The sequence below is a fragment of the Mustela lutreola genome, chromosome 5 (genome assembly GCF_030435805.1).
Source record: "Mustela lutreola isolate mMusLut2 chromosome 5, mMusLut2.pri, whole genome shotgun sequence".
Lineage (NCBI taxonomy): Eukaryota > Metazoa > Chordata > Mammalia > Carnivora > Mustelidae > Mustela > Mustela lutreola.
This window is the reverse complement of record NC_081294.1, coordinates 1,172,177-1,197,878: the sequence shown is the minus strand read 5'-3', so window position 1 is coordinate 1,197,878 and position 25,702 is coordinate 1,172,177. Positions and strand designations below refer to the sequence as shown.

At 63.4% G+C, this 25,702-nt stretch overlaps 1 protein-coding gene across 1 annotated transcript; it reads left to right on the top strand.

Annotated features, from left to right (window-relative positions):
- Window positions 1-8,545: 8,545 nt before the first annotated feature.
- Window positions 8,546-17,721, top strand: IRX4 (iroquois homeobox 4). Its single transcript, XM_059173522.1, has 8 exons — window positions 8,546-8,966; window positions 12,161-12,325; window positions 12,890-13,034; window positions 13,412-13,469; window positions 13,587-13,838; window positions 14,569-14,681; window positions 15,559-15,887; window positions 16,353-17,721. Exons 1-8 carry the CDS (start codon window positions 8,546-8,548, stop codon window positions 17,174-17,176), a joined length of 2,307 nt encoding a protein of 768 aa, XP_059029505.1. The 3' UTR covers window positions 17,177-17,721.
- The last annotated feature ends 7,981 nt before the right edge of the window (window positions 17,722-25,702 follow it).

Here is a 25,702-nt window from a genome sequence, read left to right as displayed (position 1 = left end):
CCAACATGGCGGCGACAGGTTTTGGGGAGTTGGAATGGGAAGGGCACGCAAACCCTGGGAGAGCATTGGGGTTCTGGCAATCAGGAGCCTCTGGCAGTTCTGGGGAAGCAGGCGGCCCCCACGGGCCTGCAGAGAGGTCCTCGGGACGCCGGGCTGTGAGGCTGTGGGTCTGAGGGGGCAGGCGTGCATTCTCCAAGGCAAGAACCCCAAGCCGCAGGCAAAGCCAGCCCATCTGGTGTGTTTCCGGGGAAGCTGAGTGCACACATGCTCCCGTGCCAGCCGCGCGTACGGGGGCGAGGGGAGTTGGCCACCGCGGACGTCTGCGGGGCACAGAGCACGGGGTTAAGGGAGATACTGGGAAGGAAGTGCAGGGGAGGAGACCTCGTCTGCAGACTGTCCGACACTGCAACCGTTTAACCACGCCGTGTCAGTTGTTACAGAAAATACAGAGAAATCCACTTGGAGAACCTGACGCTTTGACAAGTGTCTCTTCTGTTTCTCGAGTCTCCCCCCACCTCTTGTCCAGGAAGCCCAAAGCACAGAAAACCCCAGGCAGGGTGGGCGCCAGGGGGAGGCGGGCAGCTGAACCACGCCTGAGGGCTCCCAGCCAGCCCCACCTCCCAGGCCGCAGGTGACAAGCGCAGCACTGCATTCCCCCACATCCTCTCGGACGCCTGCCTGCCTGTCGGGGCCCCACACGCATAACCTGCTGGGAAGCCCCCCAGGGCTCGCTAGTCCCCTCCTCCCCTGGCCCAACTGCACCACCCCGGGGCAGGCCCCGTCCTTCCCTGAGTGCAGGCTGAGCCGCCGCCGCAGGACCAGCACAGGGACGGCAGCCTGGACACACACGTTCAAAGAGACCAAAGACAGGTGGGGGTCCCGCAGGGGCAGGACTGACAAGCTCAGGACACGGCTCCCCATTCTGAGTTCAGAGGGACAGAATTTTACCCCTTCCCAGCCAAGGCTGGGGGGAAGCAGTGGGGAAGCCACTTCCTCTTCTGTCAGGGACTGGGAAGCCACATGCACCCGCCTCCTGTGTCCCGCGGACGGAAGACTTGTCCGCGCCCCACACTGCAAGGGAGGCGGGCCGTGCGGTCCCAGCGGTCTGTTGATGCAGGTCGGAGGCAAGGAGGGGCACTCATGACCTGTCCACCGGCCCACCCCTGCTGCCCAGTGGCCGTCGTCGTGTCTGCCAGTCCGCTGTCCGTACCCTCCATCCGCTGCCACCCTGGTGTGTAACGTGAGCCTTCACGAGGCCACCGAGAGCGACAGCACCAACACGCTCACCAGGCAGAGCCCGTCCTTCCCTAACAACAGTCTGTCCTCAGTGAAGAGCTACCGTCCACGAACATAAGACGGAGCTTCAAATCTATGTAGCAAAATTAATAGTTTAATTATTAACAAAATAAGTAGAATCAAATTTTAATTATTTAAATATTTTAATCAAGTATTAAAAATAGATAAAATGCACAATACTTATTATTTGATGAGTGATGTGTGTTATTTCATGAATAATAATGAAGAAAGTGGCTACTCTTACAAAGGAAAGAAAAAAACTGCTGATCCCTGCCTCACACCGTGTACCAAACAACTTCAGAAGGGCTGGAGGCCTGGAGGTGAAGGTCGAACCCAGAGAGGACGCACAGCCTCCAACAAGGGGTGGGGAGTAAATGACTGTGTCAAAATAACATCCTTCTCAGGTCGAAATACTATTGATAATATGAAATATCATTATTTAACATTGAATTATTAAATTTAGATAAAATAATGATACATACTACTTAATATTATTTACTATTAGTATTATAATATTAAATATCATCATCTCCCTAACGTACAAAAAATAAGGTTTTTAAAGATTTGTTCTTAAAGATTTTACGTATTTATTTGACAGAGAGACACAGTGAGAGCGGGAACACGGCAGGGGAGGGGCAGACCGAGAGGCAGGCTCCTCGCTGAGCAGGGAGCCCAAAGCGGAGCTGGATCCCAGGACCCTGGGATCATGACGTGAGTCGAAGGCAGATGCTTAATGACTGATCCATGGAGGTGCCCCAGAAACAGGGTTCTGATTTTTTTTAGGCCCACACGAAAACGTCTCTGTTTCTTTGTTCTTTGGATTGCCCGTTTAAAACTTTAATTAGAATGCGCTTGCATCATTATTTTTCTGTAAGTTCTGCAGACTTGTCGAAACAGTGCTCCCTCCCCCCACAGTCTTCACGATATACGTGACCAGCGGTCCGTGAGTCCCCAGACACGCTTATCCGAGCAGCCGGCCGTGCGGACATCTAGGCAGTCCTACGGAGAGCCCCCAGGGCAGGGAGTGGGCCAGCAGGTGCTCGAAATGTTCATAAGTAGAAAGTATTCATGTCGAAATTAAGAAACCGTCTTGAAAACATGATTTTTCCTGACCGTGGCCACAGTGACAAGGCGCCTCACCCCGGCTTCAGCCCTTGTGGCACTGTCTGGGCTGCTCTGACATTGTCTTCTCCCTTTAAGATAGTGTTTCCTTCTCTCGAGTTACTCTCTCTGTATTGAAAATGAAATTGTAATGTATAATTACATAATAACATACACCTACAATTTATAATTATGTAACTTACAATTACAGCATAATCACATAATAGTATACAATTATATTATAATATCGCGACTCTGACTGGCTAAGAGTCCCGGTAGCAGTCGGCTAGTGCAGGCCGTGCTGCCATAACGAAAAATCCCCACACCCTGTGGCTGATTCCGGCTCTCACGCGTCGGCCCGGGCCAGTGCACCGGCTCACCCGCGGAGCCCGGCTGAGCCTCCACTGTCGGACATGCTGCCGCCCGCTGCGGCAGGTGCAAGTGGACAGGGTGAAGCGTGAGCCCAAGAGTCACAGGGTCCCCGCCCCTCCCAGGTGGCATCAAGAAGCCCCTGGCGCTGGCCGCCAGCACCGAACCCTGCGCCTCATCACCATCTCACCACAACCCTTGGCCAGGGGCAAACTGGAGCCAGCTGGGAACCAGGAAAATCAGAGTGGTCGTGCCCGGAAGAGTGCTCCTCACCTTCAGGGCTAAGCAACCTTTTGCTCAAACCTCGAGCAGGTCAAAAGTCAGAGCAGGCGGTCACACAGGGCTTGGGCTCCCAGGGAGGTCGCAGAAGACCCCACCGTGCCCAAGACCTGCAACTGTGCTGCCCGAAGATGGGGAGAGAACACAGGGAGAGAAGGTCATGGGCGCCCGAACGTTTGGGCGGGACCTGGTGCGGCGTGGTCAGTCTGCAGCAGCGTGGTCGTGCGGCCGCAGACCACCACCGTGGGCTCCCTCGGTGAGGCTCTCACTCTTCCTCTGCCTCCCTCCAAGGACGGGGACGCACCACCAGGGCTGAGGCGCTTCTTTCCTCTGTGCATTGGCAGACCCCAGAAACCGCCCCAGGGGCTGGGACACGGGAGGCCCCCTCCGTGCATCCTGCAGGAGCCATTTCAGCCCCCGCAAGGTAAGAACCCTCCGATGCCGCCTCCTGGCTCCGCTCTCCTTTACGGAGAATGCCATGCACAGGTCCTCATTCCCCAACACTCGCTAAGCCCCTGCTGTGTGTTTAATGTGCACCTACTGTGTACAGAAACGCCCAGCCCTGCCGAAGCATCCGTTCTAGTGAGGGAGGGGGGGGAACAAGGAGGAAGAACGGACGCAATGATCCGGTGTGTCCGGTGCTGGTTCTCACGTCCCCCCATAGCTGCATGGGGACGGGGGGTACCTGAGAGGCCCCGGACAGCTGGGGATGAAGGCTGCCCTTGTCACTATGGTCGTACAGTCCGGGCCGGGCTCCCACCTCTGCGAACCCGACCATCGGGATGACTTAGTGGTGTCAGGGGGTCCATCTAAAGGAATAAACCCAGGCGCAGCCGTGGCCTTCCCAGACTCCTCTGATCTGGGTTGAACTGTGTCCGCTCAGAAGGCACACATTGCGGCTTCGACCCCAGGCCCCCAGAGCAGGTCCTCATTTGGAAACAGGAACATCACAGATGTCATTAGTTAAGGGGAGGAGGTGCTGGAGTGAGGGATAACTGTGTCCTGATTAAAAATGAGACCCACAGCCACAGAGGGACGGCATGAAGACAGAGATATGAGTGAGGGGTCAGGAGCCCCAAGATGGCCAGCAGCCACCAGAAGACAGACAGAGGCCTGGAGCAGCTCCCGCCTCCCTCCTCTGGGGGACCAGCCTTGCCGGTCTCGGACTTCTCCCTTCCAGACCCGAGAGGGACACGCACCATGTGGCACTTGGTCACGCAGCCCAGGACACTGACACGCCTGCCACGCAGGACAGCAGAAGCGCAGGGTCCCCACGAAGGAGCCGGTGTGGCCTCTACGCGAGCGTGGGGTCCGCGCTTCCTTTCCGGAGCTTTGTGTCACGGGAAAGAAGAGCGTCTCTTTCTGCCATTTTTAAACAGAAAATGAAAAGGTTGCTAAATGTTTAAGTAATTTTGACTGAGTCATTGATCCAGAGACTTTCAGAGTAAAACAGTAAGTATTTCTGTCACACTTTGAAGTCGGGCTGTGCGGTTCCCTCTCCTCCCTCGGGGTTACGTTAGTTATGTTATAGCCATTAAGAATGTTCCTTTTATCTGGGGCCTCCGATTAATTGAATTTCAGAAATACTCTGAAATGGTTTTTTTTACACAGACACCAACTACCTCCTGGAGGACGTTCCTGCATGACTTACCGCGGCCCTAATGGAAAGCCGGGGTTACGCGAGTCACGGCCGCGCTGTCCTCCGCACGGAGGCTGACCGCGGGGTCTGGAGTGTGCCCGGCCTGGCCGGGGAGGCACCCTGGGCTCTAGCACTGCCCCAGGGGGTGGCACCCATTCCCCAGCCCCCCTGATGCGGACACAGCAGTGCTCATGGATGACCAAACTCAAGGCAGGCTGGTGCCTCCCGTACAGACCAGTCCCCGGGGCTGAAACGTCCACAGCTGCAGGGGTTCTGCCTGAGAGCACTGCGGACGGAGTCCCCACAGACCTCCCGAGCGCCGGCCGGTCAGGGGCCGCCGGGGTGAGAGCAGCGCCTGTGGGAGCAGGGGGAGGCCACGGCGGGACCCGCTCCCCGGAGACCCAAAGCGCCGATAAGTCCGCTGCACGGGCTCCCACATGAACGTCCTACCTGCGGCTTGGCCCGGGGAAGCGCCGTCTGGTGCCTGGTCCCCTTCCGTTGAGAGTGATGTTGGAATGCGATTGCAGCGAACCCTGGGTAGGCCCCAGCCAGGCTCCTCCTCGGAGCCCCCGCCCCCGCCCTGGCTGATCCATGCTTTGTAGGACCCCACACCGGCGCTAGATGGTGCTTAGGGCCCTCCCAACACCTCCTTTCTTTAAGGCCATCTTCTCTGACCCCCCCCCCCGCTGACCCCCCCCCACTCCGTGAAGACATTCACAGAAGCACTGGAACCCCAGGCAGCCAGGCTGTCCGCCCTCTCTCTTTGGACAATGAAACTCACTTCCCTGGTTTGCACCGAGTGTCCGGCCCGAACGTCGCCGGTGCCGGTCTGCGGCATGCAGACGTTTCACCGTGAACCATACAGACGACAGACATTGTCTGAATTAACAGCCTCTCGCTTTTAATAGTAGAAACCTCCCTAAACTCTGCTGGTGCATTTCTGCATTACAGACATGACATTGTATTTCTGAAATGAGGGGAAGGACAACTTTCCAACTTCCGCGGCCCTGGCCTCCGTCCAGCTCAAGGGGGGCAGGCGGGGGTGGGGGCAGGAGAGGAAACGGAGGGACCCAGCACCGGTGGGACAGCCCTCGGCGCACGCAGGGACGCTCGAGCTGCGACCACGGGAGCCTCTGACTTGTGCCCAAGAGCCCGTCGCTGTCCCAAACCCAGGCACCACTCTGCTCAGAAAAGAAACTCCTCCGATTTTCTGCTTTAGATACTTCTGTCTGGCTCTGCACTGTGAATTGGGAGCGGGAAGAGAGAGACCCTCACCCCCATGCAGTCCCAGGGCCCACGAGGAACAGGCCCATTCAAAGGTGAGATACACACTCTCCACTCCACACCCCTAGGATCTGGGCCCCGAACGCGGCCCGGCTGCTAAGTCGGGCCACGGAGCCGTTGGAAGGCCGGCCCCTCCACGGATGGCGGCATCTTTGGGACACCGTGCCCAGGGGCACCAAGTGATCCTTCGCAGGCCGTCCTCTCCCATCGTCCCGTAGCTTCCCCTGGACCTCCCACGTCCCCAGGAAAGGGGGCTGAAGCTGTGGGTCGCTCTCTGACAGCAGGCAGCAGGCCGCGGTCAGACCAGCTTGGCCTTCTCCAACACCAGATGCCTCTGCAAGTCGCTGCAGTGACCAGGCGGGAGGGGGTGGGAGGCGCGCGCAGCAGGGCCAAGCCCGGGGGCATGGAGACTTCTGTTTCACATCGCACTGGGCCGCTCTGCCAGCAGCCAAAACAAAAGCCGGATTGAGAGACGAGGGATCCATCAGGGAGCAAGTCCTGACCGGAGAGGTGGGGGCACAGCAGTGGGCACAGCCAGCAGCCTTGTCACAGAGCAGGGAACGTGCCAGGGCCCGCCCTCAGCCAGGCCTGGGAGCAGGGCGGGCCTTCCCAGGTGGCCACGGCTGCACCCTGGCTTTCTGGACCTAACACTCAACGCTGATGCCCCTGAGGGCTGTGCCCCTCCAGGCCCCCTGGGCAAGTCCTGGGGCATGTCCCTCCTTTCCCTGGGGCACCAACCCGTGAGGCCCTCCCAGGGCAGGACAGCCAAGGGCCGCGGGGCAGAGGACGGCCAGTGAGGCCAACGATCCAGGCAAGGTCAGGCCTGGCAGTGGCCAGAACACGGGCTTTCGGGGAGTCCAGGGAAAGGAGGTCCTGCCTCCCGTGGAAAGGCAGTAGGGAGGTGCTGCCTCCAGCTTCGGGAACGCCAGAGAACGGAGGACGCAGCCAGAGCTCCTGGGGGCCTGGGCGCTCCTCACAGGTCTCTCTGGCTGTTGTCATCGTTAAAAGGCCCCGGCGAAGGCAGGAGTCTATTTCCCAATCAGGGCTTTAGTCACAAACAGGCCTTGCTTATCTGCAGCATGAAAAGAATCTGCGTCCCAGGTGAGCTCAGCAGGAGGGAGGAGGTGAGCTCGCCCCTGCTGGCCCCAGGACCCTGCCAGGCCCGTCCTGTGGCACAGGGAGGGCGGAGGAAGCTGACAGCAGGGGCAGGGACAGCAGCCAGTCCCCTCCCCACGGTGCTCTGTGTCCTTCCTCTCCACTTCCTTCTGGCGGGGCTCCCATCCCTGCCTCGCCCTGGAGACCATCTGCAGACCTGCACCCACAGAGGGCACCCTTCCCACGACCCTCCTCCGTCAGCCCAGGCTGCGCCGGAGCGTCCGCGCACCTGCCCCCCTGGACGGCTGCCTGGAGCCTGGGGCCTGCAGGAAGCTCTTCGCATCTTCAGAGCAGACCCGGGGACCTCAGCAGTGTCCTTCCCAGAGAAGCCAGGAGAAGGTCTGGACTCAGCCCCGGGGAAGCTGGGGACGGCTGACCCTCTTCTTTCTGCTCTGTGGAGGAGACCACTACCCCAGCAGGCCACTGTGGAAGCCCGGTGATGTGTGATGTGCTCGGCCACCCTGGCTGCGGCAGAGCTCTGAAGAAAGGGGGGGGGGGGGGGGCGGAGACAGCAAATCACTTTTTCAGACATTATCCAATCAACAAATCTCAGCCGTCATTCTAAGGCCACAGATCCTAAGGACAACAACTTCATGGTTCTCTGAAATGACAGGGGTGGCGGGCAGGGTGAGAGGCGCCCCTGGTGGAATGACCTGGGACCCGCCCCGGCTGACTTCCCCTCCTGGACTCCGGCTGCAGACCCCACAGGCTGCTCAGGTGAAGTGTGTCCCTGGCGGGGGCAGCCTCACAGGGCTCTGGGCTGCCCTTAGAAAGCTCCCTATGGAGCCACCGGGGCCCAGGCAGCTCACAGGCTTACAGCCTGCCCCCCGCCCCCAGCGGTTTCTGTCAACTTTGTGTGCCCACCTCCAGCTGCCCAAGCCCCCGGCCTGCATCAAGGCAACCGCTCCTGCCTAGAGAGCCCCAGTAGGCAAGGACCAGTGTCCGGGGTTGCTGTGAAGCGGGCCTCCCTTAGTGCTGAGGGGAGATGTTGGGGCGGGGAGTGCAGGGAAGAAAGCCCAGGCCTGGTTGCCTGGTCTACCGGAGGAGGTCGGGTGCTGCCGGACCCCCGCCCAGCTCTCCAGACCTGGAGGAGACCATGACTAAAGGGAAACCCAGGAGAACTGGGGCCAAGAACCAGTGAAGCTGTCCCCAGCCCCCTTCCACTGGCCCAAGACAGCGGGGCGGGGCGGGCAGGGGGCAGCCTGACCGCCCCTGAAGAGCCCTAGGCCGCCGAGAGTTTGCCCAAATCAAGGCGGCCCGCCTTCCCGCTGCCTGTTGTTGGGGGGCTGTCTCCTCTGAGCCGGCCTCCCTGCCCCCACCCCAGGGCGCCCCCCATGCCAGCTCAGACGCCCCACGCACCAAGGCGGGCCAAGGCGGAGGGGAAAGTTGGCGAGCGCGCGGCGCCCGCGGGGGAAAGCGTTAATGGGCGGCCGGGTGGGAGCCGCGCGCTCGCTCGCCCACGTCACGCCGGTGCGGGCTCGGCTGACGACCGCGGCGCCGGGGGACGCTGGCGCGCTCCGCTCGCCAGGTGCTCCGCCTGGAAATGTCTCCATTAGTTGTCGCCTGCTCCCCGCCGGAGCGCGCGCGCCGAGCGGCCGCGCTGAGCCCTCCCGGGCGGCCGGTAGTGGCCGGGCGCCACCGCAGGTAGGCGAGGTCCCCGCGCCCGCCCCCGCCCCGGGGCTCCGAGACCCCTCCCCCCTTCCGGGGAGGCGGAGGCTCGGCGCGGCCGCCGACGGGCGCGGGCGGCGGCGACTGCGGCGACTCCCCGGTGCGTCCCGGGCTGCGCGCTGCTCCCCGCGGCCCCGGCGCCGGAGCGGCGCGGGCGGGCGCGTCCCCAGCGCAGGTAGGGAGTGGGCTCGGCCGCACAAACTTTGCCAGGATCGCTCCTGCGCCGGAGGGCGCAAAGTTTGCTGCCAGCCGCTGGGGTCTCCAGAGGCCGCTGCGTTCGCTGCAAGTTGTGGAAACGGGGGGGGGGGGGGGGGGGGAGGCGGGGGGGGCGGCGCGGGGCGCGGGGGCCAACGCGGGGCAGCCGGGCCTGCTCCCGGACGCCCCGACTGCGCGCCTTTCCCGCTCGGGCGGCGCCCTGCGGGCGAGCGGCGGGGGCGCGGCAGGAGAGCCGGAACCCGCCGACCTGGAATGGAGGCGTCTCGGGAGCCGGATTCAGAGCGCTTGCCCGCAGCTCGACAGCCTGACTTCGCGTGAGACCCGCAGGACCGGCCGCGGAGGAGTGACCTGCCGACCTCGGGGCTCGCGGCTCGCGAGTGCCGCGCCCCCGCTCTCCAGAACGCCTTCCAACCCCGCACCCCGCCCGGGTGTCCGGGAGCAGTGGGCGGGCACAGGCGCCCCAGGGGCTGGCCTGCACCTCCGCCGAGGCCCTTGCCTGGCTCTGCGCGCTCTAGCCTCCGCCCTCTGCCTGGGGTCAACTTTGTTGGGGCAGAGAGAGCCCCTGGCGGCTCTCGGTGCGGAGAAGCCAGTGACCCTGGGGGACGACTTCGGGAACAGACCAGGAGGACTGGCCTCAGCCGGTCTCAGGGGGGAGGGCGGAGAATATTAGGGCGCGGCCTAGCTCCCCCAGGCCCTCCTCGGCCTACAGCACCTCGGGGCCAGAAGGGTGAGCGCAGGCCTCTAACCTTTGGCGCTGGCTCTCCTCAGGCCCCCTAGGCCCGTGGCTCCTTTAGCACTCACCAGGCCAGTGAGGGCACGTCCCCGAAGCTGCGCCGCTGCCCTGTTGGAGGGGAACCTCTCCTGGGTGTATTCAGAACCCAGGGTCCTTGGGTGGATGTGGGTTCAGCTTGCCAGTCTATGCAGGCGCATTTAGCTGCTGATACCTGAGATGTTCACACTCTTGCTCTGTCCTCTCTTAGAGGGAAACCTCGGGGCCTCAGCTCAAGGCTGGGCCTTTCAGGAAAGGGCACTCGGATGTTATTCCGGTATCTTCCCCGCGAGGAAGCTAACCCAGAAAGTATCCCGGTTCCAGGAGGCCGGCTGCAGGCAGGGTGCTGGTTATCAGCGGGATATTCCGGGGTGCTCCAGACGGGAGACAGGCCTGATGGACCCTGAATCCAGCACTGGATAGCAGGGCCTAGACCCCTCCGGCAGCACAGGCCCCCGTATCACAGGCCTGGGGCAGCGCAAAGCAGGGGATCAGTGTGCAACGCCTTGGAGAGTAGCCGTTGAGCTCGATTTCTGATTAGAAGAAAAGGTTGCCTGGAGAACCGGGCTAGGTGGGTGGGGACTGGGAGCTCCTATTTAGGAGCGCGGACTGGAAAGGAAACCTCGCAGTGATGGTCAAAGGAGGCCCTGGGCACCCCTCCCCCAGAGGCCCCCAGAGGGCTGCGACGGAAGGCTGGCGCTTTGGTTCAGAAAATAAAGGGTCGCGTGTTCAGGGGGGCGCCGTTCCCCGTGAGCTGTGGCCGGTAAGGAAAGGGGCTGGGTGCGCTGCTCTGTGCAGGGCGCGTTGCCCCGACCCGCCGGGCTGCTGGGACTGGGCGCTGGCTGTCGGCCGCAGCCTGAGCGCTTGCTCGCTTGCTCGCAGTCGCCGGGGTTGGGCCTTGGGGAGTGGAGTCAGGGGAAGATGCTGAATTCATCCTTCTCTCGCCATTACTGCTCCCTGAGCCCTCGGCCACCGTGGGCCCCTGCCCCTCCCTCACCCCGGCCTCATTACCAGGAGAGAGCGAGCTGTTTGTAAACAATAAATAATGGAAAGTAGGGGATGTTCAGAAAAGCCTCCGCCGCCCCAGCCGGCAAACTGGAGGCGGGAGGAGGAGGGTGGGGGAGGGGAGGGGCAGAGGAGGAAGAGGGAGAGAGATTGAGAGATTCATTTCTGGCGGAGAAGCCCCGGTGGCTAGTTTCTGATTATTTACAGGAGGTGATATTAGCAATTCAGGTGAGAAAGAAAGAAACACGGCCGCCATGAGATCAATACAGAATTCAGAAACAATTATTAATGTCTTTTGACTCGTGTTTTTTATATATCTCTCCCGGCTACAGACGCTTAAACTGTCTGAATAATTTGCATGGAAGGCTATTCATTATTTCCGATGATTTTCCTTCGCAAGCAGCTCGGACGTGGCCGGCTGTGGTTCAACGCGATCGGAGAGCTCGTATTTTCATCTGTAAATTAAAGCAATTACGCAGCAGATATCATATGATGCGTACTCTGGTCTCCAGATAGTCATCAATCACCTTCAACCGAGCTGTCAGAGCGGGCAGATTTCGTTTCTGGGAGGCAGGTTTGCAGCTGGGGAGAGGGCGAGAACGTCATCATTAATTAGAGGGTGACCCTGGGGCGATTCACAGGTCTGAACCCAGGAATCTTTCCGAGCAAGTCTGCACAGCGCCGCCGCGCATAGCTCCCCTCCCGGCCGACCGCGGGAGGCCCAGCCGGGCGAGAGCAGCAGGGGCGAGCCGGGCCCCCGGAGGGCGGCGGCATAAAAGGCGGGGAGCGAGTTCCGGGTGCCCGGGCGCCCCTCTGCCGCCTGCGCGCTCGCCTCTGTTTTGGATTCGGGCACGGTCCCAAGACCCGGGCCGAATGGGGAGTCCTGGGGTGGGTACTCGGCCTGCTCCGTGCGCCCGGGTCACGGAGCTATGCAAAGGGGGCGGGGAAGGGCGTCCCGGCGCTCCCTCCCCGGTACCTAACCCTGAGGGTCGCCGGGAGGAGCAAGCGTAGCGGGAGGGGCCCCGGAGCTCATCGGGAAACCTGCTCTTCGAGCGCGCGGGGGTGTCTGGCAGTCCCGGGTTTAGCCGCGAGGGGCAGGGGGAGGCTGAGGGAGGGCGGCCCGCGCAAGGGGGTGGAAGAGGAAAGGGAGGGCCGTTGGCCGCGCCGCAACCCGCAGGACCTGGGCTGGGACCAAGGAGGGGGTGTTCCCCGGGGACAGGGCTGCGGGGAGTCGCAAAGCCCCTCAGCACTTGGGCCACCCACCCCTGGAGGAGATGGCTCTGGGAAGGGGTTCAGGACCCACACGCCTGAGGGCACGTTGACCTCCAGACGCGGACACTCGCAGCCGCACTGGGGCCTGGAACTCCGCCCCGGAGCAGGGTCCGAACTGGCGGGAGGCGGAGCGGCTGACCCGCCGAACAGCGGTCGGAGCGGCGCGCGGGCCAGCGGAGCGGCCGTCCTCCACCCGGAGCGGGGCGCGGAGGCCCGGGCGGCTGGTCGCCTGCGCCGGCGCCGGCTAATTTTAACTGTTGATTACATCTTCGGTGAAGACTCAGTCGTGTGTCCCTTCGCATGTCTCATTTGTAATTGAGACTAATGATTACAGTGGGGCGGGAAGGAGCAGGTGCTCATTAATTAATTTCTAATTAAAAGTGCTTCCCGTCCTCGGTGACTAAGGAGAAACAGCAATTCGTCGGGGCGATATTGACTCCACGGAATTCATTTGTTAGAGCCTGTTGGCCCCTTCGCCCCGCGCGGCGCCCCCAGCCCGTCCCCGCCCCGCCGCCCGGCCTCAGCGAGTGACCCGCACGTCTGCGGCCGGGCCGAGCTGCGCGGCGTGGGCTGACGTCAGCGCCTCCGCCGCTTAAAGCCAAGCACATCTGACTTGACGGGTTCGCGCAACTCGGTTTTTTTTTTTTTTTCCTTTTTTGCAAAATATGTATTTGTGTCGCCGCTGCGAGGCCAGTTGGTCCCAGAGCCCCCTCGAGGCTCGGGAATGTGAAGCTAAAAGGCTCGCTGCGGCCGCTGCGGCTCTCTTTCCCACCGGGTTAGAAAAGTTTGCGGGGCACGTGGACGAATTAACCCGTTCTTCTGCTTCGCCCTCCCAGCGCCTAGGAGCCGGCGGCCCCGGAGCAGTGGCCGCGTCACGCCGGCCACCGCGCGCAAGACCCCGCCGGCCCCGCCCGCCGGCCCCGGGCGGCGCCCGCCATGTCCTACCCGCAGTTTGGATACCCCTATTCTTCCGCACCCCAGGTAAGGGGGCCTCACGAGGGTGCGGGAATGCAGCGTTACACACTGGTGGGTGGGCGGCTGTCCAGCGACCCGGTGCCGCTTCCCAGAGAGCAGGGCCTGTGCCGCGCGCTCCGTGCACCAGCCCCGCGAAGACTAGAGGCACTGAGAGCATCTGTCCTGCGGGGGGACGCATTTCTCCGGCTTTGTTTGACCCCCAGCACGCCCCAACCCCCAGCTCTGAGGCTTCTTTGCCCGAGAGGAACCCGGGGACCCTGGAGAGATGTGGCACAGGAGGGCGTGCACAGCCTTAGAATCCGCCCCCCCACCCACACACACAGACACCCCGGGGAGGGTGCGAAAGGTCAGGGGGCTGGCCGGGCTGGGCCCCAATTCTCCAGAGGAGGCCCGGCCAAGCAGACTGGCAGCACTAAGGAATGCGCGGCCCGGTGGACAGCGGTACGCCCGAGGCCACCGGGCACGCCCTTCTGGGCCGCGCGCCGGGCAGGTGGAGGCCTAGAGCCCCAGCCTTGAGCCGGGGTGCCGGCCCTTCCTCGCGGCCCCTCTCTCCTCCAGTTCCTGATGGCCACCAACTCCCTGAGCACGTGCTGTGAGTCGGGGGGCCGCACGCTGGCCGACTCCGGGCCCGCCGCCTCGGCCCAGGCGCCTGTCTACTGCCCGGTCTACGAGAGCCGGCTGCTGGCCACCGCGCGCCACGAGCTCAACTCGGCCGCAGCGCTCGGCGTCTACGGGGGCCCCTACGGCGGCTCGCAGGGCTACGGCAACTACGTGACCTACGGCTCCGAGGCGTCCGCCTTCTACTCGCTGGTAAGGGGAGGGACTGATCCGAAACCGCCCCTCCCCCGCGACGCCTCGTCCGTCCCCCCGGAATTGCCAAGCCTCCTCCCTGAACTCTGGAGTCAGGGGCGCCGGTGCCCTGGACCCCAGATTGGAGGGGGCGGGACAGGCACACCTTAGCGGCTCCTTCTGCTTTGCCGCTCCTAGTCCGGCCCCGCGGCACACCTCCATCCCCCGGGTCTGGGGACCTTGCAGCTCTGGCCACATCACCGGTCCAGTGCCCCTTCGCCCCATCTGCTGCGCGCTCCCCCACAGAGCTCCGCTTCCCTCGCTCCCAGGTCTCCCTCGTCCTCTCTGGGCAGCCCCCACCACGTAGCCTCGCCGGCCTCTCCCTCCCCTGCCCTCTCCATGCCCACCCTCTTGCTCCACCCCCGCTTCTCCCCTCCCCTCCTCCCTTCGATACTCCCCGGGTCCCGCTCACCCTCCGCTCCTCCGCTGCCTCCCAGCGCCCCACCCCCTTCTCTACCCCTTTCTTCCGCCAATCTCATTCTCCTCTCTCCTACCCCCCAGTTCTGCTCATTCTCCCTACCCTTTGGAGGTTCCTTGCTCCCTGGGCAGGGGAGAGAGTCTGGGGACGGGATGGCTGGTGAGGCTGCCTGGGGGTCTGTGCAAAGCGTGAAGGAGCCGAGGTGTGTGGGGGGCGGGGTCGAGCTGGGTCGCCTCCCAGAAGCTGTGACCCCAGGCTCCTGGGATCCTACAGAATGGCTTCGACTCCAAGGACGGGCCTGGATCTGCGCATGCGGGCCTGGCGCCTGCAGCGGCTGCTGCCTACTACCCCTACGAGCCAGCGTTGGGCCAGTATCCCTATGACAGGTGAGGGCTGGAACCCCTCCTCACCGCACCACAGGGCCCCCTGCGCTCCATTCTGCCATCAAACTCCCCAACCCACGCCCTTGTGAAAGCTGGGGAGACAGGAGGAGGGACAGTCTCAGGGTCGGGCCCTGCTGACCTTGGCTTAGTCCAAGTCCCACCTCCTAGGCAAGCCAAGCCCCACAGACACAAATGCGTCCCCAGCCTCCCCTTCCCGCTCCCCACTCTGTCTGCACTCCCAAAGCCCTTGCTGGACGGGGTCTTCCTGGCAGCCAAGTGTTGGTGCTTGGGCTTGAGATAACTGCCCCCCCCTCCGCCCAAAAGGGGCAGCCTCTGCGGTATGTGGGACCCAGTCCACCCTCCCCTGTGGTGGGGACTGGAAGGGGGAGTCCAGTGGAACCCACTCTAAGACAGCATGACCCATCTGGGCGAGAGGAGGACAACAGTCGTAATCGTGACTGCAGGAGGTCTGCAGAAGGCCATCCGGGCGCTTTCTCCCGCGGGAACTGAAGGCCGTTCCCGCCCATGGGTGTCATACAGTCGGGCTTGCACTTCTGTGAGGGGCTTTCCTGGTTTGCGGATCTAAGGAACTGAAGAAGAGAGGCCTAGGTGGAGTGAGCGAGACCTAGCCTGGCCTTGAGCGCTCCACCCTGACCCCTCTGGCTGAGCAGGAGCCCGGGGTCCCTGTAAGTGTAATAGACACAGGCAGAAAAGGCAGTGCCTGTAGGCAGTGGCAAGGGGTGGGGGCCTGGGTCCCACCCGGTCTTACCACCGTAAGCACACCCCCACGACGGGGACCGAAAGCCTGCAGGGGCCTGGCTCCGGCTGCCGGTGCAGGCAAGGGTCCCGGCCGGCACCCCATTGCCCAGCCTGTCTGCAGGTACGGGACCATGGACAGCGGCACGCGGCGCAAGAACGCCACGCGCGAGACCACCAGCACGCTCAAGGCCTGGCTGCAGGAGCACCGCAAGAACCCCTACCCCACCAAGGGCGAGAAGATCATGCTGGCCATCATCACCAAGATGACCCTCACGCAGGTGTCCACCTGGTTCGCCAACGCGCGCCGCCGCCTCAAGAAGGAGAACAAGATGACGTGGCCTCCGCGGAACAAATGCGCAGATGAGAAGCGCGCCTACGCGGAGGGCGAGGAGGAAGAAGGGGCAGAGGAGGAAGCCCGGGCGGAGCCCCTCGGGAGCACCAAGACCGAAGGTGCGAGGGGCGTGGGCGGTGCTGGTGCCGGGGCGCCGAGCTCGGGGACTCCCAGTGCCTTCTGTCAGGGATCTAGGACCTCCAAAGACATCGAACCTGGGGTAGTGAAAGCAAACTTCAAGGCCCTGCGCAGCAAATGAATGAGCTGGCCCCAGAGGCCCTGAGCCCAGGGGGCCCACGGTGCCAACAGGGACAGGCTTAAAGAAACCCAAAACAACGTTTAAAACGTGGACACACCCACCCTAACCGGACCCCTATTGATTTGAGGAGGAAATCGCCCTTTGTTGCCACCTGGGGGATGGGGAGCGTCCGAGAGTGGGAGGTGCGGAGAACCGCTCTGGGTGCTTTTCCAAGCTCAGGGTCTGCCCTAGAAGCTCGGGTGCAGAGCTAGGAAGGAAGTGCACGGTTCTTCAGATTAGCCCCCGCCTCTGTCCCTGCACTGGCCTCTCCTTCTGTCCTGCGCAGAGCCCGTGGGCAAAGAGGAAAAGGATCTCGAGCTCACTGACCTGGAGGACTTCGACCCGCTGGAGGCGGAGCCTCCTGAGTGCGAGCTGAAACCGCCCTTCCAGCCCCTGGATGGCGGTCTGGAGCGCATCCCTGCCGCACCGGATGGTCCAAGCGCCCCGGGAAAGGAGGCCTCCAGCACCCTCCGGATGCCCCTGGCTGCCGGTGGCGGGGCCCCCCTGGACCAGGACCTAGAGAGGGCCAGGAGCTGCCTCCGGACCACAGCGGCAGGGCCAGAGCAGCAGTCCGGTGTGGGGGGCGGCTCGCAGGCTTGCGAGGCCAAGCTGGGCTTCGGGCCCGCTGGGGCAACAGCAGGCCTCGAGGCCAAGCCGCGCATCTGGTCCCTGGCTCACACGGCGACCGCCGCCGCCACCACACTGAGCCAGACTGAGTTTCCATCATGCATGCTCAAGCGTCAAGGCCCGGCGGCCCCTGCGGCCACCTCCTTGGCCCCTGCCTCATCCTCGCCTGCGGCCCCGGCCCCCACTGGTGCCCTGGACAGGCACCAGGACTCCCCGGTAACCAGTCTCAGAAACTGGATGGATGGGGTCTTTCACGACCCCATCCTCAGGCACAGCACTTTGAACCAGGCCTGGGCCACCGCCAAGGGCACCCTCATTGACCCAGGACCGATGGGACGCTCGTTGGGGGCAGGCGCCAACGTGCTGACAACACCCCTGGCGCGCGCTTTCCCGCCGGCCGCACCCCATGACGCTCCCACCTCGGGTGCAGCCAAGGAGCCGCTGGCCCTTCCGAAGGCGGGAGGCAAGCCCTTCTGCGCCTGACCGGCCCTGCCCCTGAGCAGAGGAGGAGCCCAGGCTTGGCCACAGGCCGGTGGGTCACAGACTCTTTTTTCTACCAAGTTTCCAAAGCAGGACAAGAGCATGGCAAGGTTCAGGCAGCGAACCCACCGTGGAGAAGGAGCCGAGCTCGGCCGGGTCAGGCCGCAGACCAGGGCCACCGACCCCACTCGGACATTCGCTAGTTCAGGCCATTCCCAGACTCCAGGAGCCCTGGGGCAGGGCCGCGCTGGGAGCAGAAGGGAGCCACCCTGAGGCATAAAGTTTACGAGCGAAAGTTTACATGGAGAAGACATTTCCCCTCCCAGGCGCTGTCGGTTTGCCTGTCTTCCTTTGGGTTCGAGGCTTGCCTGGGCTCCTCCTGAAGACTCATCAGCCCATGAACTTGATCGCGTCCTCCGCACACTGGCCAACAGCACTCCACCTCGTTCACACTATTGCACACTTAACGCGATAAAATTATGTTTTTTTAAAATGTATGTTCACACCAATAATTGCCTGCTTCAGAGGCTAATATAAGAAAACCAATAAACTGAGTGGTGGTGTTTGCATTGCAAAATGAACACGTTTCAAACCCGGGGATTAGAGCTCTCGCCAAAGGCAAGGCTCTAATCCCGAAGGGAACGAGTGGGAAAGGGGTCTTTGGGCCAGGGTCCTCCGGGAAGTTGCTGGCTGGGCGCCAGACGCCCTGTACAGCCAGTTCTTGGAAAGAAGAGTTGGCGACGAGAGGGTCAGGACTTGTAAACTCTCCCCTGTACACCAGCCTCCGAAATTTTGAGAAAATAGGAGTCCCTCTTGCTAGATTAGAGTAACTTTTAAACTTCCTCAATTCCCTGGGACTGCGACCTGGGGAGAGCGGGGGAGGGGCCGTCCCTGCCCTGAGGCCCTCCCGCTGCGGCCTCCTTTCAGACGGTCCTTAGCGACGGAGAGGTCCGCTGCGGGTCCCAACGCCTAAGCCCGCCTCCCCTCCCCGCAGGGACCTGCCCCAGGCCTCGAGCGTCCGCGCCGGGAAAGCCCTGGGCCACGCCCCGGTGGGAAGCGGGAGGCGGGAGCGCGTGGCAGCTGCGGGGAGGCAGCGGGGCTGGGAGTCAGGCCTCCGGCGGGGGCGAGTGGCAGCGGGCTCCCCCCTCGCCTGGGTTCCTGCGCATTGTAGACCCCGGGGTTCGCTCTGAAACACGGGCCCCCACACCCTCGGCGCCGAGCCCAGGAGCGGCCCGCTCCCCTGAACTGAAGGAAAGTCGCGGTTCCCCGGCTTCCGCCGACTCGGCGCCGCGTCCCCCCGCCCCGCAGGCGCCTGGACCCCCGCGAGGGCCCCTCGAGGGCTTCGGGCGACCGCTGCGCTCTCCGCACTCCGGGCGCGCCCTCGTCTGACCGAGCTCGGCTTCGGGTCCTGCTGGGCCTCCTTGAAGCCGCCGGAGTCCCGAGAGGGACCGATCGCCAAGTCCGCGCGCCTGCGAGGGGGCAGCGGCCAGGCGAGCGCGGCTGCAGACGCACGTCTTCTCGCGGGCGGCGGCCAGCCTCGGAGGGACACGCGAGGCGGGACCTTTTTCTGCGAGGGTCGGAGCTGGCCTGGGGCCCTGAGGGGTCCCGCGCCCCGGGGAGAGGCTCGGGGCAGGCGGGATGCGCCGGGCCTGGCGGGCGGGGCCGGGGGACGGCGCGCGGCGGGGCGAGTCGGTGCGGGGAGAGCGAAGCGCGAGCAGCCGGGAGCGGGTCGCGGGCGGGCGCCGGGCCCCCCTGAGCGCCGGGCCCCCCTGAGCGCCGGGCCCCCCTGAGCGCCGGGCCCCGGGCGCCCGGCCGGGACCGGAGCCGCAGCGCGGGGCGGAGCGGGCGGGCCGGAGCGCGGGCCTGTCCGGGCGGCGCGGTAATTGGATTGTATCCGCCCGGCGCTGTCACCGTATTGACTTTCGCTCTCTTGGATGATATTATCGGAGTCGGAAGCGCGCGGCTGATGCGCCTGTCAAAAGGCTGCGGCGAAGCCCCCGGCCTGCGAGCGAGCATCAGCCAAGATAATTTGAAGTGAAATTTTCATTTTGACAGTAAACCCCTCAATTTCTAAAGGCTCCGCGCTCCGAGAGCTCGCTGGCAGGGGGAGGCTTTGCAGAAAGCCCACGTCTTAGACTGAAAAGGGCAGAAGAACCCGAATTAGTTGTAATAGATAAAAGGGCAAAAATAAAGAGTCAAGGGTACTTGACAGTAATAGCGAAAGTGCGGTCTCGCGGGAGACGCGTGCGGCCGCGGCTGGGGCGCCAGGAATTTTAATGCGGCGGGGCCGGCCGCCGGGGCGCCCCCACCCCAGCCCCAGACAAAGCCAGACATTTGCAGCAAAAATCGGGCTTCTCTGACGCAGGCAGCGCAGCAGGCGGGGTCGGTGCTGTGCGGACCCGGGCCTGGGCCCCTGGCTGCCCAGGGCAGGGGCGGGTGTGCGGCCCCCCTGAGTCTGGACCACCCCCTGCCACCCCGCTGCTGCCCGGGCCTTTTTCCCTGGGGACCTCACACCCTGGGCAGGGCCTGTGCTCTGCTGGCAGACCCCGGCCAGAGCCCCGCATTGCAGGAGCCCCCAGGTCTTGGTGGCACCAACCAGAGAGATTCATTTGGCCAACCCGCAAAACTGTGTGAAATGAAGACTTTGGGCGGGCTGGGGGCGTTCAGCCGCGTGCTGGGGGCTGTCACCTCCACCTCCTCCTAATCTCCGGTGGGCGGTAAATGGGAAGCCTCGCCCTCAGGGACCCTCACCCCCCCCCCAGGCCTCTCTGCCCTGGGGCGCCTGCCAGGACTGGGCTGGGATGGGGCCCTGGACTGTACGAGTTGGTGCTTCTGGGGGGAAAGCCCCGTGGTCGGGGGCAGGGGCCCCATTCCCTCCCCAGGAGGCTGTCAGGGAAGGAGCTGCAGGCGCCCAGCGCGCTTTCAGCCACTCAGGCGTGGCGGATTCAAACACACCGGGAAGGGCTGAATTAACGGGCGCTCTTTACATAGAGCCCAAATAAAACTGTAATCAGCGGCGCGTTACTTTTCATTAAGCGAGTCTGACAGCAGCATATCCAGAGCCGACAGGGGAACAGGCGCGGGAAATATACGGCGCTCCCGGCCGGCCCGGCCTGAGATAATTCCTTAAGCTCCATTAACAACTCTTAGCCGCGGGAAACGGGCTCCGGAAAAACGTCTCCCAATCTAAAAGCTTTATCGACCCTCCACTCGCCGAGCACGCCTCCGAGCAGCCTCCTTTCTCTCCTTTCTCTTCCTTTCCTCCCCCTTTTCCAACTTAAGGGAGAGATGCCCAGCAAGGTGATGGAGTTTGACACGACACCTTCTTAACTGGAGGGGGGCAGGGAAGCCCGCCCTTAAATGATATTTAAAAGGCAACCAATTAAGACTTAAAGCGGCGGCCTCCCGAGACGAAGCCTGCGGTTCTTCCCGCCTCCCTGGGCCGCCGGCCTGCTCCCTGCAGATAGCCCGGTCCCTGCTCTGCCTCCACCCCTCTTCCGTCCTGCCTCCCTCTCTCCTGGCTTAGAACAAGAGAAGAACAGGAAGCAAGGTCTTCCAATGCGCCATTCCCCCCTGGTGGAAGGATGCTTGCAGCCTCCTGGCCCCTAAGACAGATAATAGAGGATGACGGGAAACTAAGGCTGGAGCGTCCTGGAAGCAGGATGCTGGCCCCGTGGTGGTCCTGGCGACTGGGTGCCCAGACATATTCCCTCTAGTGGGGTGTGGGTGTCCAGGCTGCAGGCCTATGAGGTCAGCCTGGCTCCCTGCGAGCAGGCCTCCACATGGACGGACAGCCCAGGCTGGGACAGCCGTGGGGGGTGGCAGGCAGTGTCGAGCTGAACGGACCCCTTGGAGCCCGCACTCTCAGGGCAGGAGGCCCAAGCCCTATGCGCGCTTGCCCGGCCTAGCTGTCCTCTGGGCCCGGGTGTCCGGAAGGTGAAAGAAAGCCCAGCGTCTGGGGTCAGCTGCTGTCTCCTCCCTCACCAGGGATGCTGGCCAAAGCATCTGTTCCCTTGGTGCCCCTAAGTGGAAGAAGCCGCGAAGCCCCTCAGTCGGGATCCGGTCCTGGGAAGGCAGTAAAACCTTTCCATCTGGCCCTGTCTCGGGCCCCACTGGAAGGAGCTGAAGCACAGGGGCCTCAAGGAAGAGAAGGCCCGGAGGGGGGGAGGGGGGAGGGGGAGGGCTGAGGGCGGAGGGCAGCAGAAAGGGGGAGCGAGACTGGCTCCCAGCAAGTGTGGCATCAGCTTCTTGAAGAAATGATTGTGAAAAAAAATGCCTCCCCCGCCCCCAGGACTCTGGCTCTGGGATGAACGGTTTATCTGAATCCCAGGACCGGACAGGCCCCTGCACACGCACTTGGGGGAGTCCTGAGCCTGTGGTGCCCCCTTGCTGGTGTTGGGGAAGGATGCGTGGGCGCCTCTGAGTTCTTGGGGCATCGGCCCAGCCCACTCTGGACTGGAAGAGGCCTGGCTCCCTCAGCAGCCGGGGAGCAGGGAAGGCGCAGGTCCCCGGGCACTTGCTGCCATGTCTAAAGCAGCCCAAACACCAACGCTGGAATTCAGAAGGGCCTTGAGGTCTTGAAACGAACCCCAAGCGCCCAGAGTGGGAATTAGACCAGGAGACATTTTCCAAGCTTTGCGGGACCCCTGGTCCGAGTTGGGGCCAGCACCACTGTTCCCAGCACCCCACGGTCATTCTGTTTCGTTAGAGCGACGTGGTCATTCCGGGGATGGGGCTTCCGGCAGATGAGCTGAGTTTCCGCAGGATCCTCTGTGTCCACGGCCGGACGGGGCCAAGGCCTGGACTGAGCAGAACTGCCCTGCGGTTCAGGGACCCCACTCCCTCCCGGGAGATAGCAGTGATGGTAGTAGTAGCACTGGGGGGGCTGAGGCAGGGCAGGGGTGCGGCAGGGCAGGGGGTGCACAGGGCAGGGGTGCGCGGCCCACTCTCCTGTACTGTGCGCTTGGGCCGCCGCACTGTGTGGGCGCAGTGGATTCCAGGCTCCCGTCACACCCCCGTTCGGGGCTGGTTCCCGTGCTTCTGGAAATCAGAGATCGTTCTGTTCACTCCTCGAGTCTAAGTGCAAAATCAGGGATTATCTCACACACTCGCCTCGCCCCTGCCTCACGGAGTGTCCCGCGGGAGCCCGTCCGCTCGCAGTGTGAGCATCCGTGGGGCGGGAGGCCCGCACGGGGGTCTCCCGCCCCCTCCTCAGGGCACAGGAAGTGCATTTGGAAACACGGTCCTTGGAGGGAACAGACTGGACGTGCTCCAAGCTGGAGTCACCGGAAGTCCCTGTCCCAGGCCGCAGGGGTGGGGAGGGTCTGCGGGTCTCGCGGGTCCTCACCCCGTCAGCTACAAGCCCGCCCCCAGACCCCGACCTGTTTCAGGCTGTGGGGACCGACGTGGTCCAGGGAGCGGGAGGGGCGGGCGCTGGGCTTGGGCTGCCTGGTCTTGGCTCGGGTCACCATCCCAGGGTCGGGGACTTCGCGCTCAGCAGGGGTCTACGGGAGGTTCTCTCCCTCTGCCCCTCCCCCCACCACACTCTCTCGCTCTAAAACAAATTTTAAAAATCTTTTTAAATAAAAATGAATTAAAGCAGCGTGTCGCTTACACACACGGGACGCGTCCGACACGGCGCCGCGGAGGCTCCTCGAAGATCGGGTTCCGGCCTTTCATCACAGCGTCACTTTCATTTTACACTTGTGTCCGACTCCAGAACCCGGGAGCCGTCGGCAGCCCAAAGCACGTGCGGCCCACGCCGGCTTTCCGCCGCGTCCGAGGAGCCCCGTGCACCCGGCTGAGTGACCACCGCGTCCCCCAGCACACGGGGCAGGGCTCTGGGACTGTGGGAGCGTTTAGGAGAGTAAGTCCTTGACAGACATAGGGACGGTCCGCTGCGCACATGCCATAGGGACGGGAGGGAGAAGGCCCTCGGGCTGCAGTGACCAGGCTCCTTCTCCCGCGCCTGTCCTCTGCCCTCTGCAGGGACCAGGTCGGCCTGCCATGGAGAGCGGCTTGCGAGAGGCTGGGGAATCAGAAACAAGGAAGCCTCGGAGTCCGGGAGACAGGGAGAGAGCCAGCAGACTGCCGGACCCCAGCCGGGCCAAGACCACCGTGGTGCGCGGGCGTCCCGCACTCGGGGCTCTCCGGCTCTCTCCAAGTCTGTAGGCTGACACTCCGGGCCGTTTCCTTCCAGAAGACCCACCACAGCCCCCCACGCCCTGCATCCCCTTAACCATCCCCCCCAATCAAGGCTTGTGCGTGTGGTCCCGGGAGCAGAAGCTCAGGACAGAATTGTAGATCGAGTCTGCGGACCCCGTGAGGTCCAGGGGCATGAATGACCCTGGGTGTCACGGTTCCTAGACACAGCAAGAGCTCTCCCCGGGGGCCACGCTGGGCATGGCCGTCAGTGGCGGATGGACACGTGGACTCTCTGGCTGACGGGAAGGGCATGGAAGCCTGGGGAGCGGACTCTAGTGGCTGGACTGACCGTGCCCCTGTTAGCCTGTGTCCGTCCAGAGGTCAGAGAACATCCCCTCCTGGGCCTTGAGGAGGGTGCGGCTGAGGAGAGAGCCTGGGTTCCCAGACACGCGTCGTGGCCACTCTGTGGGCCGTGAAGGGCAGTGGTGGGCATGGCCGGTGCTGCCAGCGCGTGGCCCCAGGCCCCGGGGGAAGGTGTCCCAGACGGCAGAGGCCAACGGCCGGGTCCTGACCTCCAGAGACGGGGTGTGGGACCCCCCACAGACGCATCTTGGGGGCCGTGATGTGCCCAGCTCGCCGGAACAGCCCACCCAAATCTTACTCCGTCGGTATGATGACTGGGACAAAACCAGGAAACCTGGAGACAGATAAAAACAGTGTGAAACTGCTGCTGAGTCTGATCGAGGAGGTTCGACTCAAGCGACGGCTCCTCGCCATCTGTGCCTGCTGAGAGGCCCTGGGCCGCTGGCGTGGACAGGACACTGGGTCCCTGGTAGACACGGCCGCACTCCCAGAGCCGAGTACCGTATCCTTCCAAACCTTCTCGACAGGACTGTCCAGGGGCCCCCTACCCGCATGCCCGCGCACCGTGGGGAGACAGAGCCGGGCCTCCTGCTGACTTCTGTGCGGCAGCTCAGGACAGACACTAATGCCTCCAAGCCCAGGGGCCACGGAGGGGCAGAGCCCACAGTCAGAACAGGACGCCACAGGGACAGGTGCATGCAGTCTGGGCTCAAAGCCTTGGGAGGTTCGGGGCTGGTGACCAAAAATCAACACCCACCAACCTCCCAGGAACCTGTGTGCAGGGGACAGCCGGACCATGTGGGACACCAGGGCGTCAGCACGCACTCAGAAGGCCCCCGGCCATAATCGCATCTGCAGGGCACAGCCCCTGGCGCGCGGGCCGCTCCAGTGAGCCGACTGGCTGTCTTGATCATAGGAGGGCAAGTGGCCAGTCCTCCACACGACGGGGAGGAAGATGTCTGGGTCCGGAAGGCTCTCGCCCTCCTGCGGCGAGAGAAAAGCTATAGTCGTGCGCACGGGGGAGACAGGATTTTATTTGGAGACAAGGTCGTTAAAGAGGTCATCAGCTTAAAAAGTGGCCACTAGGGTGGCCCCCAAACCCATCCGACCGGCCTCAGGACACAGACGCACAGGGAGGAGGTGGCTGTCCACAGGCCAAGGAGAAACCCGCCTGCCCACATCGGGGTCTCGGACTTCCCGCCTTCAGGATGTAAGAAAATAAATGTCCGTTGCTGGGAGTCACTGGGTCTGAGCACGTGGCTCCGGCAGCCCGGAGATGCTGGGCAGGGAGGAAGCTGGGCGCCCCCACACCTGCTGTGAGCCCCACACCCGCCAAAGTCCCACGTGCCCGCTTTACCTCCAAGCGCCCCCATGCCCCCACAGGCCTAACGTGCGGGGGAAGACAGCCCCGTGCGAAGCCCCCGGGCCAAAGCTGACGTGGCGCAGGAAGTGGCGAGGCATTTCGGGAACAGAGATTCCCGTTCACAGCAGGACCCCGCGGGCCTTCTGTGGGCTCAGCCCCTGGGACTTTGCAGGTGACCCCCCCGGGGACGTTCTGTTTGCACACACGCCTGCTGACGCATCTGCGTGGAGCACCGAGCCCCAGATACGGCGGGTGAGGCAGCGCGTTCGCGATGCTGACCGGCTTTCTGTGCAAGCTCTGACGGCTGCATGGTCCGTTCGGGCCTTGACAGTGGCCGAGACCGTGTTCCGCACGCTTCGTGAAGCCAGTGCTCTGGCCTCATCCGTGGCACCGTGATGGGACCCCTGGGGCCGCTCCCGCACAGAGAGACCCCCGGCGCCCGCTTCCTTTGTGAAGGAGACCGTGCAAAAGGCCCCGCACCATCACCGTTTGCGGCTCTTCGTGGCACCGAGACACAGACAGTGTCAGCCTCGCTTTCTGACGGCCTGACTCGTCCTGCCTCCTCGGACCTCTCTGTGGGTGCAGGGCTGGGGCAGCACCCCCAAGGTCCACCACAGCCTCCTGAGTCCATCTTCGCTGAATCCTCGTAAATGAAACAA

Excerpts from the sequence above, each read along its gene's own strand:
- IRX4 (XM_059173522.1), top strand. The coding sequence starts at position 8,546 with ATGGGCGGCCGGGTGGGAGCCGCGCGCTCGCTCGCCCACGTCACGCCG. Across the intron at positions 14,682-15,558 it reads GGCCAGTATCCCTATGACAG|GTACGGGACCATGGACAGCG; the intron begins GTGAGGGCTGGA and ends GCCTGTCTGCAG. Across the intron at positions 15,888-16,352 it reads CGGGAGCACCAAGACCGAAG|AGCCCGTGGGCAAAGAGGAA; the intron begins GTGCGAGGGGCG and ends TGTCCTGCGCAG.